This window comes from Aotus nancymaae, unplaced genomic scaffold (assembly GCF_030222135.1).
Source record: "Aotus nancymaae isolate 86718 unplaced genomic scaffold, 86718_ANA_hifiasm-v0.15.2.pri h1tg000030l, whole genome shotgun sequence".
NCBI classification, from domain to species: domain Eukaryota; kingdom Metazoa; phylum Chordata; class Mammalia; order Primates; family Aotidae; genus Aotus; species Aotus nancymaae.
This window is the reverse complement of record NW_026988443.1, coordinates 5,082,623-5,095,529: the sequence shown is the minus strand read 5'-3', so window position 1 is coordinate 5,095,529 and position 12,907 is coordinate 5,082,623. Positions and strand designations below refer to the sequence as shown.

Genomic DNA, 12,907 nt, shown 5'->3' with positions numbered 1-12,907 from the left:
CCCTTGAGATCCCCTCGACTTCAGCCCCGTTCCCCCTCCTCAGATGGGTTCATTGTGAGCTCCTCACCGGGCTGCGTGGCCGGACGCCTGCAAACTTTGCACAAAAATCCGGCAAGGGGCGGAGGAGGAGGAGAAGGAGGAGGAGGGTGAGGGTGGCGGTAGGGTGGGGGAGGGAAGGAGGGGGCCGCAGGGGCCGGGGGCCGGCGGGGGGTTGGGAGGAGGAGGGGGGCGGCTTTTTTTTTTTTTTTTTTTTTTTGCATAACTCGGCTCGGCCGAGTGGCCTCCGGACTCCCCGCGCCGCTGGGACCGCCGCTTGGACTGGGAGCCCCCAGCTGCCGCATTGCAACAGGCAGGGCCCCGGCGCGCCCCCCGAGCCTCCCCCCGCCCTCGAGCGGCCTCGGCCTGCCGGGGCCGGCCCCCCAAGGGAGGCCGCCGCGGACCTGCGGTCCGCTCCCCACAGCCGCCGACCCGGCTGCAAAAAAAAAAGTTTCCAAGAGACAGGCAGAGGAGAAGGGGGAGAAGGGCTGCCCGGAGCGGCGGGGGGCTGCGGGGGGAGCCGGTTGCGGAGGGCGACGGAGCGCCCGGAGCCCCGGACATGTCCAGGCGGAAGCAGGCGAAGCCGCGTTCGGTGAAAGGTGAGCGAGCGAGGCCCGGCGGAGGCGCGAGCGAGAGAGGAGGGAGGGAGCGAGGGAGGAGGGACCGGCGAGCGGGCGGGCGGGCGGCCGGGGACCCGCGCGAGCGAGCCGAGAGGAGGAGGCGGCGGAGGAGGCGGAGGCGGAGGCGGAGGCGGAGGAGGAGGAGGGGGAGGAGGAAGCCGGGAGCGGGAGGCGGCAGCGGCGGCGGAGGGGGTACGCCGCGGACACCCTCCCCGCTCGGACCCGGCGCCGTCGCCTGCGGGGGACCCGGGCCTGGGGGCGCCGCCAAGGGGCCCGCGCCGCTCCCTTCGTGCGGACCCCGGGCCCGCGTGGCCAATCAAGGGGTGCGGGCCCGACTTGGCGGGGATTGCGAATCTCGGCGGCGGCGGGTGGGCGGCAGAAGGAAGGAAGAGGCGGCGAGGACGGGCGCCCGGCAGGCCGGCAGCTCCGAGGCCGCCCTCGTTGGCCCCGGGCCTTGCTGGCTCTCTTCGGCCCCTGCCTGGTAGCTCGAGGACGCGGAGAGCGGCGGGTGCTGCTTGCGCGCGCCCCAGGCGTCGCGCCCTCTCCCGGACTGCCAGTCGCCCCCTCCCGCCCCCTGCCCAGGCCGCGCTCCGGGCCCGGGCCCGGGCCCCTGCACTTCCTGCCTCTTCCACCAAGGCCCACCGGGCAGGGAGCCTCCGCCAGGAGTTCATTGTCTGCGCCGCGCCGGCGGGACGCGGGTCCCCAGGGAACGCAGCGGCCGCGGTGCGCGCCTCTCCGCGGAGGCGCCCCGGATCTGACCCCGGGCACCGGCACCCTCGACGTCCAGACCGGTTTCCTGTGCCGGGTCCCCGGGGTGCGCGCGTTTGTGGGAGCTGCAGATGTATAGATACACCCACCCCTTCGTTTCTGCGTTTTGCTTTCTCTTTCCACTGAGGATCCCCATCTCGAGGGGATCCCTGGAGAGTAGAGGCTCCGGGGAAAGGCCGCGCGCTGGCCGCTGAGCCCCTCCCCTGGCCTCCTCTCCCCACGGCTGGCCTTTCCAGGCCTTGCCTGCTGCTTTGTCCCGATTCCTGCCCCTCAGTTGGATGCCCGGGCGCCCTGCCGCGATGGGAGACGATCGAGGAGTGGGAGTGTGTCGATTAGAGCGGCTAAGTCTACGGAGCAAAAAGCCCCCAGGCCCTTGTCTTCTCCCAACTCCCCTGATGACCTCTGGCCTGAGCCCAGTTCTGCTCTGAAAAGTTCATTTCCTGAAGGCCTGCGCGGGAAGGCGCTGGGGCCCCGCTCCCTTCCTGCCAGCCTTGCGCCTGGCTGGAATGGCTGGAACTGAATCTGGCAAGGAAAATCTTGAGACACTCGTCAGCGCTGCCCTCCTGAAGTCCCTGTAGGGACTGCCCCCGGCCCAGCAGAGACACTCCCCACCGAGTCCAAACGGAGCACCCAGCCCGCTCCCACTCCCCCTTTTCCTTGAGAGAAGTTGGTCTTGTTTCCCTCACCCTGGCTGGTCTAATCCCGGACGACCTGGCCTGCTCCACAGAACTGGGGGTTCAGAGGGTGTTCTGATTGGGAGACAGGGAAACCAGAAGAGGACAGGAAAGAAGGGTGGATGTTTCTCTTTTCCTGATAGAAGGGCTGTGGGGCTTGAAATAATACTGGATTTCTTTTCTCTTTCCCTGGCTCACTGCTCACTCCTTCAAGAGCCACTTAAGAGGCGACCCAGAAGAAAATGTGGAATTGGAATTTCTGGTTGGACAAACAGTTTTATTTAACTCAGGCAGTTGATTTTGAGTTAAACCTAAGTATAGAAGACGATTTTTCCGTCAAGATGCAAAGCTTGCTTACCTAGACCTCCAATCCATTTCTGCAAACCTCCTTAGGTTAGAAGGCGAGACCCAGAAAGCAAAGGGAGAGCAGTTTGCAGTGAACAGATGGGTGGGTGTTTCAGAGTTGCTTGAACCGAGTTCTAAAACCACTCTGTGGATCTCTGAGAAAGACTCAAGAACTGGATCTTCAGCCTTTCATGAAATGAGCCTTGAAATGATTTTTAGTGAGTGCCTCTCTCAAATGTATATGTGTGTATGTTTAGCAGATAGTTCAAGCAGGTTGATGGGGGAAAGACAGCAAGGTGGACAGGAGACCAGTGGAGGCATTTCGAGACTCGGTGTTGTAAATAGCCACACAGAGCCTTTCTGTCCGAGGAGTTGGAGACCCCCTGACTCTCCTCATGGCTTTCTGCATTTTCCAAAAGCAGGTACAACCCTTGTCTCTCACCATTTTACCTTTTATTCTGTTTACTGGGGTGAAGAGGGTGGAGATGTGGCCACTTATCAAGGGAGGAATTAAGAGAGAAGATAATTTGGATGGATAGGAGTTCCAGCAGGCGAGGGATTTATTGCTGTTCAAGCACCACCTCCCCCTTTCTCTCAAGCAATATTCAAAAGTGTGTGCATGAGTGTGGACAGCTCCACACCAAGTGTTTGAAATGACAAGGTCTTCACCTTTAAAGATGCTTGAAGGTGCTTCTTAAGGAACAGCAGTGTCTTTTGCATTTTATTTCATTTTATTTTGCCTCCACTGCTGTGTGTCAGGGCTAATGTAGAGGCATTGTGGACTTCCCCAGCCCCGAGCATTCTGCTGTGAAAGTCGCTTGACTGTAATTTGTAATTGATCTCGGAAATGTGAAAGCCCATAGCAGGAAGGAGAGACAGAAATATAACAATTTCGAATGGATGATTAGAAAGTGTGATTTGAAAGCACAGGCATTGCAGCCTTGAAAAGAAAACAGGCCTCCGGGGGCTGGGTGGTCTCACTTCCCACTCACGGACACAACTTCCCTTCTGGAGTGGGGTCACTTGTCCCCTCGGTGTGTTTGTCCTTTGGAAAACCCAGCTCACGGGGAGGACACCTAGTAAATAGAGAAGGGCGTTGGGGCAGTAGGGCATCGGGGAGAATAGTCTCGTTGGTTTTCAAAAGCCATATAATTTATTAAAAACACAAACAAAAACCTAAACCCATAAAGCTTGGAGTGTTACAAAAGTCACATTTTTCTGACCGATTTTCCCTCCCTACAGCCTTCTCCCCATTTTTGTTTCCTGGTGGTGTGGTGTGGTGTGGTGGTTGCAGCGTTCTGTTCCCTTTGATAATTTTGGCCTCATTCTCCCGGGCTGTTCTCATCATGCTCACTGATGTTATTTCGGCTGATGATATCAGGTGGTTTGGTAACGATTACCTCTGCAGTTCTCTCTGTCACTCAACATTAAGGAGGCCTTGTCCCCTTTCACCCCATGGCTTTCTTAGATCCATGCAGCAGCCTCTTCATTTACAGGGAAAATTGGTACATCTTTTCCCTTGCCTTAGCTTAAAACTTTTGAATAATTTTAATACTGTCAATTTTCTCTGTCTGGCAACTACCTGTTAATTACAGTTCTTAATATTAATTAGCGCTCAGGCTATGTCCATGTGCCCCCCCCACCCCAACATCCCAAAGTTCCCTCAGTGACTTCTCTGCACTCCCCTCCCCTTCTTTGTCTTCTTCTGCCAGCGTGTAGCTCCTTAAAGTCCGTCTTATAAATTTGGTGGTCTAGGGACTTGGGAACATTGCAAGTGTTTCCATGGAAATAATTGAGATGTAATAAATAGAGGCGTTCTGAGGTTACAGGTTTCTTGATTCAGCTGAGACCACATACAAGTGTAAATTGTCGAGATTTGTTTGGCTAAATGTACATGATCTTGTAGGAAGGGCAAAACAAATCCTTTATAGGGTCTTTAGCTTTCTATGTGGAGTGGGGTAGCTAACATTTAATCCTAATATTTAATCCCCCCTCCTCAATTAAGTTATCAATTCCCAGCTTTGGAAGGACCTGTTTCATTCTTTATGTCTAGTAATTGCTGTTTAGATTCTTACACCTGTTTCCTTGCAAAAACTTAATAAGCAATAAAATAGGATGACTATGTGCCTCTGGCAGGAGAATCCTGCTAAACGGTTAACCATAAGGTGCCTAGCGTGCATTCATAATGAAAGGTGCAAAATGCCGGTGACTTTACAGTCATAAAGTAATTCAGAAGAAGCAGCCAGCCCTGGCAGTGTTGTGGCATGCTACAGTGTGTTAACAGAGGAGGAGGAGGGGGAACCAGGAAGGCAGGAAACTGGAGCACTTGAGTACAGCGTTCCTAGCTGGAGACGAAAGGCTGGGAATCTGGTTCAATCTAATAGAAAGTTGCAATAGTTGCTATATCGGTAGCCAACTCTTAAGCTAGTGGCTGTGGAATTCTTCCCCTGATGTAGGATTTAATAGTCTGGCAATTAGATGCATTGATTTCTCTTAACTGTTCATTTGGATGTGTAAACGAAAGGAACTTAACCACTGAGGCTGATGGTGCAGACGTGCTGCCTGGCTCTTTGATTTAGGTGGTGGTGGCGGGAGTATGTGCTTTTTCAAGGCAGTGTTGGGACCAGTTCCATCTTCTTTTAAAATTTCTGTCCATTCTGTAGTGAAGTGAACGGCACCTGTTGTTCAGATTCTGTTTAAAAATAAACAACAGTATCCTGTTATAGCTGAAAAGTAAAAACATCCATTTCTGCCGCAGATGCTGAGAGTGCTGTCTCTGTCTTTGAGTGACTGGACTGGGTTGCATATTTGTGGCAGATGGTCTGTAGGGTACCAAAGGGGCAAATCACAGAACACCTTGGGCTCTGAGTTCCCGAGAGCCTTCCTGCAGAGAGAGTTCTTGCTCCCACTCCTCCTCAACAATGGCCTGAGACTTGTGACCACCTGGACCAGTGGCTCTGTCAAGCCTGGACTGGATCTGGGGACATGGCGTCTTGGAAGGTTGAAAGGCTGTAAGATGTCAGCGGCTTGGAAAGTGTCTAAGGAAATGACCTCTTTCAAACACGAGGCTCTCTAACTTCCTGCTCCTGGCCTTGCAGTTTTCTGTAAGTGTCAACAACTTCTGATGTGCAGGCATCTGAAACTGTCATGAAAGTAAGCAGGCAGAGAGGATGGCTAGATTTCCTGATGGCCCCATTGTTTTTCCATGGTGGTGGGTGGGTTAGTTCAGTCTTTGTTTGGCATAGGTTAGGATGGACTTGCCTTTCCCGGACCCTGGCTGAAGCAAAGCCCAGCCTTGTCCACGGTGCACTGGTGTTTGCAGAGAGTATTGTCTTCATGTCTTGAAAACATTTGTAGAAGATATCAGGGTTTCTTGTGAATCTAGGGTGACTACAGTAGAATACCTTGAAAACTGTTAGTGGGGTCCCCATTATTTGGGTAGCCAGGAAAACCCTGATACTCTGGGGTTGGAGAATTTGACAATTTCTGCAAATTCCCATCAGCTTGCAAGGGCGTCTTGTGCATAGACACGTTAGTGGGTGATCAGAGAAGTTTCCCACCCCAAATGGATGAATTAAGCCTGGATTGGTTGCATCCCGCTTGAAGTTTTTGGGGCTGCCTGTCAGCTCCCTCAGCCTACTGTGGGAGAGGCAGGGTGAAGTGAGTGGGGAAATGCTGATGGAAACTTTTGACTCACAGCTTACCTGCCAGGATTGGCGGCAGCCAACGATTGGGGTTGTGCACTCAGTAAATAAAAATACTTTACCGCTTTCAAGGAGCGCCAATTAGCTGATTGCTCCATGTGGCTGTCTTTAAGGAGAATGCTGTTTTACCTATCTTCTTGTACAAAGGTTTGATTTTTAATGTCTTGTGAAAAGGATTCTCTTTGTCTTGATTGATGTCAGGAATAAAAGCATGATGGTAATATCCCTTTGAAAGCTATTGTATTGTCAGCCCTGGCTGACAGCGGGACGGCCTCCCAGCGTTATAGATTGGTGCTGTGAAAACACTGACATTTTCTTTGTTACGTTGCTGTTGTTCTACTTGCAAAGTCAATTACACAATGTCGAGCTCAGTTACCGAGTTGACTTTGGAAGCAGCAATGTCTTTCATTCTCTTTTTAAAGATATAATTTCCCTTTGTTGTTGTGGTTGTTGTTTTGTTTTCTTTCTGTCTTTTTTAACCTGCCTCCCTCTATTTACCTCCCCTCCCTCTTGCCTCACTCCCCTCAAGAGTCTGAACATCTTAGCTAGGCAAACACACTCTGGTTTCAATTGTGACAAGTCAAATTCAAAGGCGGCCACATCATTATCTCTGAATTCGTCAACTCATTCACATTTCAGTGGCTTCTTATTGATATAGTGACTAAAGCAGCCAAGATACATAAAAACCCGTCAAATGAGATTACAGTGTTGATAATCTCTTATCAAGTGGGTTGTTCTCTGGGTTTGGGGTCATTGAGGTTGGCAAACTCAGAGTTTTCTTTCTTTCTCTTGTTTCTGGAGATTACAACCCAGGCTGAACCAGGTTCTGGGTCGATGGGACCCCGGCAAACAGTTTTTTCTTACAAAACATTTATAGGCATTTGTATCTCAGAGGCTGGAGCCATTGAGTTCTGGATTTGGGATCCTGGATGACATCATGTAGAAGGGTAGAAGGGGTCTCATAAGAAAACCATGTCATCTGTCCTTCTCCCATTGCAGATGGCAAACTCCAATCATAAGGTGATCCTATCAGGCAATCCCAGTGTGCCCGGTAAGGACTCAGGAGTGATTTGCATTCCTGTCTAAGTGTGCAAAATCTTGCTACTGAACAGGAGGAGAAAACATTGAAAATATTCAAAGCTGAAAATGGTTAAGGCGGATATTTTTTAGATGCCTGCCCCCCCATCTTCTGTCCCTCCCCGTCTTCCCCAGAGAGAGGAAGCCCTAATTCCTTAGTTCTCTAAACCTGGTCATCTGAGAGGCAGTGACCTTGGAGCCGCGGGTTGTTGGAGCATCCTTCTGCCCGACACACCGCAGTGAGAGGAGCTGCCCTGCTGCCACTGCCTCCAGATGACAGGGATCCATCAGGAAACTCCGTCCGAGACACTAATTGTGGGCCCCCGAAGTTATTATTATGAACCACCAGACAAGAGCCTGTGTTCGCCAGCAATTTGTCAGGACTAATTTTGTTTTTCTCCAATAATTGAAAATTAATGTCTTGAAGTGAAAGCAGATGTTCATGTCATCTTCTGAATTGGGATATAAAATGGGGCTCTGTGGATGTGCTAATTTAACAGCAATTTTCCTCTCCCGGATAACGGGGGTGCTGGGGCTGACGTCACCTTCGGAGCAGGGACTAGGGGCTGTGAGAGAGAGAGGCTTGGGCAGTGCTCATGTTTCTTGAGGGTTCATTTTGGAGGGAGGATACATCAGCAAAATATTTGCTTGGGTTAGGAAACTTGGAGAACTCATTTTTTTGAATATTCATTTGCAGAAGAAGTATTTATTGAGGTAATTCAAGGCATTATGCTGGGGAGCCTTGGTCTGGGGAGAGGGTGGCTTCATACAGATGAGTGGATCCCCAGCTGTCATGCCTGTCACCATCACCTACAATAAAGCTGGTTAAATTGCATATTCCTGGGCCCAGGTCCTGCAGCTGCTCACCTGGTTGGTCTGAGGAGGGGCTCAGAACTCTTCACCCCTCAATTCCTGTTTTTAAACATTTTGATAAAATATACGTAACTTAGAATTTACCATCTTAACCATTTTTTTTCCTTTTCTACAGACAGGATCTTGCTCTGTCCCCCAGGCTAGAGTGCAGTGAAGTGATCATAGTTCACTGCAGCCTTGAACTCCTGGGCTCAAGCAATCCTCTCCCCTCAGCCTCCCAAGTAGCTAGGACTACAGGCATGCACCGCCTCACCTGGCTAATTTCTTAATTTTATCATTTGTAGAGATGGGGTCTTGCTATGTTGCCCAGGCTGGTCTCGAAGGCCTGGCCTCAGGTAATCCTCCTGCCTTGGCCTCCCAAACTTCTGGGATTATAGGCATGAGCCACCATGCATGGCCCATTTTAACCATGTTTCAGTGGCATTAAGTACATACACATTGTTGTCCGGCTGTCACCACCATGAACTTTGCATTTATAGTTGGTTCCCAAGTGATGGTAGGTTAGGGATCTGCAGCTCCCCCCGCCAGGCGGTCATCCAGGCCAGCCTCCAATTTCCAGGGTAGGCATGAGAAACAGGCTTAGAAGATGAGGCCATTCTCTCAAAAGGCGTGTGTGTGTGGGGGGTTTGCCTTGCCCTAGTGTGAGAAGTGAGATTGGATTGCCTAAGGCTAGGGCAGGACACAAGACTAGGGTTCCTTCAGGGCTGGTGGGGCTGGGGGCAAGGGCAGGTGGGGCATTAAGGACTTGCTGAGTGATCTGATGACCATTATTAGGATTAGAACGTTTGTGAACATTTGTTCTGTCTCCTAGCCGGGACAGCATTCTTTTTTTTTTTTGAGACGGAGTCTCATTCTCGTTGCCCAGGCTAGAGTGCAATGGTGTGAGCTTGGCTCACACCAGCCTCCGCCTCCGGAGCTCAAGCAATTCTCCTGCCTCAACCTCCTGAGTAGCTGGGATTACAGGCATGTGCCACCATGCCTGGCTAATTTTTGTATTTTTAGTAGAGACAGGGTTTCTTCATGTTGGCCAGGCTGGTCTCAAACTCCCAGCCTCAGGTGATCCTTCTGCCTCAGCCTCCCAAAGTGCTAGGATTACAGGCGTGAGTCACTGTGCTTGGCCTTTTTGGGGACAGAATTCTTTTGAGACTGTGCCTGGCAGGTTGTGAGCTTGCCCAGTGGCCCTGGCAGATCCCTTGTGGCCCCCACACCTTCCTGTCAGGACTCAGGTTCCACGGCCCACCCAGCCCTGCACACATAGGCCTGTTTGTCTGTGACAGGGAGAGAGAGAGGAACGGATGTTTGGTCCACTCAATTGCCTTGCTTTCTAGACCATCTTGGGCCCACGGTCTAGGCTTTGCAGGCTCTTCACTGCCCGCCTCCTTGGAGGTGCTTGGAAACTTTTTCTCCCCCTGTTTTCTCTGTAATTGAAATTTGCCCTTTCGTTACCTGGGCATGAATTATTTTTTGCAGTGTTGTCATTCCCTATCCTGCTGTGAGGTTTATCTCTTCTGTTGATCCTAATTAAATAAAACATACTGTTCACCTAACTCCTGTTGGACTGAATTTTACCTGCCTGAAGGCAGAGTGATGGCCATCTGGGCTTGGCCAGTGAGCCGGGCATGGCCACAGAGGGCAGCTGGGTGGTATGGCCACCACATTCAGGCTGGGAGACTAGGCAGGGGGACCCCCTTGGCCTGGAGGCTGCAGAATCTTGGAGCCACCAGCAACATACAGTATATATCTGGTTCCTAAACAAGAGATGTGGCTTTGTCCCCTGCCCCCTAGGGCTGCAGTTTTAAACTTGGAGAGAGGAGAGACAATCATCCATTCCTGAGGGTCCCCAGGGAGTGGGGGAGGGAGGTGAAGCAGGCCAGAAGTGGGGAGAAGGAAAGAGGAGGCAGGCTTCTGTCTCTGGGGTGGAGGCCACAGAGAGTGTTGGAGTGTCTGGGGAGCAGCAAGCAGTGCACGAGTTTTCAGTGCCCAGGAGAGCCCCTGCAGATGCCCTGTGCCCCTTAGGGAGACACTGGCCAGCCAGGGGGCCAGACACACATGTTGGGAAGATTCACTACTTTTGCCTTTGAACCTCTCTGAATCCTGAAAAACACAGGTTGAAAAGGAACCTTGGTGGTCACTTCATTTACACTTGTTGGGTGTGTTTCTGGCATCCTTGGTTTCCTCCAGCCTGGACGTACACACTTTCACTCGCAGGGAGCTCACTACCTCTGTGGCACATCTGCGCCTTTTTAGCTTGAATTTCACACATGAAGCCGCAGTCTCTGCCCTGTGTTGGTCCTGGTTCCACGTCCTGGGGCCACAGTGAGTAGCTGAAATCCCCAGTCCCTCCAGCAGCTCGTGTTCTGCCTTCCTCAGGGGAAGGGGCTCATGCATGGGATGCCAGCAGCCTGCTAGGCTTCCAGGGCCCCTTGCTCATTCAGAAATGGCGTCGGCTGGGTGTGGTGGTGGCTCACGCCTGTAATCTCAGCACTTTGAGAAACTGAGGCACATGAGAATTGCTTGAGCTCAGGAGTTCAAGACTAGCTTGGGTAACAAGGTGAAACCCCCTCTCTACAAAAAATAAAAAAAATTAGGAGGGTGTGGTGGCAGGCGCCTGTAGTTCCGGCTGCTCAGGAGGCTAAGGTGGGAGAATCACCTGAATCTGAAAGGTCGAGGCTGTGGTGAGCTGTGATTGTGCCACTGTACTCCAGCCTGGGTGACAGAGTGAGACCCTTTCTCAAAACAAAACAAAACACAAACCAAAAACCGAAAAAAACACAAAAAGTCCCAAAAAAACCTGGCCTCAATCTTGTAGGTCATTATGTCTAAAAGATTTCTTTTTTCTTTTCTTTCTTTTTTTTTGAGACGGAGTTTTGCTCTTGTTGCCCAGGCTGGAGTGCAGTGGCGCCATCTCGGTTCACCGCAACCTCCACCTCTTGGGTTCAAGCGATGCTCCTGCCTCAGCCTCATGAGTAGCTGGGATTACGGGCATGTGCCACCATGCCCGGCTAATTTTTTATTTTTAGTAGAGACAAGGTTTAACCATGTTGGCCAGGATGGTCTCCATCTTCCGACCTCAGGTGATCTGCCTGCCTTGGCCTCCCAAAGTGCTGGGATTATAAGCTTGAGACACTGCGCCCGGCCAAGATTTCTTAAATGAAGGAGTAAATATGTGTGAATTGTTGAGGAAATAAATATGAATGGGTGAAAAAGTGAACAAATGAGTGAGTGACTAGTGAGTAAATGACTCAACGATGAGTAAATGGATTCATAAGTGACAGAGTGGATGACTGAGTGGGTGAACTGAGAGGGAGCACAGGCCTTTGCAGGACTTGGTTCACCGTGGGCGTCAGTCTTTGTGGGCCCCTCCCGCCGCCCCAGCCTCTGTTCCTGATGAGGAGGTGGGAGCGGCTAGTGCCCGGCCTCTTTCATACTCAGGGTACACTGTGCCATGAGACTGCAGCTGCTGCTCATCGAGGGCTTTGTGCCACGCATTGTGTTAGACTTGTAAAACTTTGCTTTTAAAATCATAAAAGCAATGTGAAATTTTTGTACTAATTTAATTTTAATTCTTTTTAAAGTTTGGATCTTGCTCTGCCGCCCAGGCTGGACTGCATTGATGTGATCATAGCTCACTGCCACCTCAAACTCCTGGTCTCAAGCTATCCTCCTTCCTTAGACTCCTGAGTGAACTGGAGTACAGGTGCCAGCCACTGTGACCAACTCATTTTTTTTTTTTTTGAGAGACGGAGTTCTCCATATGTTGCTCAGCCTGGTCTTAAATGATTCTCCCACCTCGGCCTCTCAGGATGTTGAGATTACAGGCATAAACCTCTGTGCCTGGCCTTAATTTTAAATAAAACAGAGTGTTTAACTCAATACACTCGCCATCCTGCACCTACCCCTCATCCTGCTACATCATTGCCGCGGCTCAGACCAGACACATTTGACCAGCTTGGTCCTGGCCAGGGATCAGCCACCATTAAATGGCCTTGGGACCCTCTTCGTCTTTCAGGGGGGGTCTGCCCCAGGAACAGCACTAGGAGTGAGGGGTGGGGCCAGCTAAGTGGGCAGGAGGGGGAAAATGGGATGTGTTGGCAGGGAATCTGCCAATCACTCGAATAGGAAAGAAAGACCCCATTCTCCCTGAAGGTCTGAGTCAAGATTCCTTCTCCTTGGGGAGGGGAGTGGGTTGGAGGAAACATACTCTGTGATCTTGGGCAAGACAGTTCCTTCTATGGGCCTCAGTTTCCCTGTTCTTGAAATAGGATAGAACTAGTAGGGTTAGCTACATGAGTTAAGTTTCCGATCTTGGTTAGTTGCACATCAGTATCATCCTAGGCACTTAAAAAAATAACATTACCTGAGCCGCACCACAGATGAAATAATCCAGTCTCTCTGAGGATGGGGGTTCCTGGTCAGCTTTTGTAGAAAAGCTTCCTGGTAAATTGTAATGCACAGCTGGGGTTAGGAACCATTAGTCTGGGAGGTAGTGCCTAGAGGGGCTAGATCTGCTCCTTCTTAACCGCCATAAGGAGGTCTGCAGAATCGTTGCACCAGACTTTATTTACAGTCTTCCATCGGTGAACATTTAGTTGTTCCCAGTTTTTTGCTGTTTTAAACGATGATGCAGTGAACATCCTCATTTATAAATTTTTGTGTTCTTATTTGAGTGTTTCTTTGGCTGGATTCCTAGAAGTGAAATTGTTGGGTCAAAGGGTATTCACTTGAAAAATTTCATACATATTTCCAAATTGCCTTCTACAAAGTCTGTACCAATTTACCCTTCAATAATAGGGCATGAATGCCTATTTCT

The 12,907-nt window shown here is 50.9% G+C and overlaps 1 protein-coding gene across 1 annotated transcript in view; it reads left to right on the top strand.

The window, feature by feature from the left end:
• Positions 1-257: 257 nt before the first annotated feature.
• The window catches only part of ZNF423 (zinc finger protein 423), a 359,963-nt gene continuing 347,313 nt past the window's right edge, over positions 258-12,907 (top strand). The window contains exon 1 of the mRNA XM_064383040.1: positions 258-635. Coding sequence (XP_064239110.1) covers positions 596-635 — 40 coding nt within the window. The 5' untranslated portion in view covers positions 258-595. The remainder of the gene's footprint in view (positions 636-12,907) is intronic.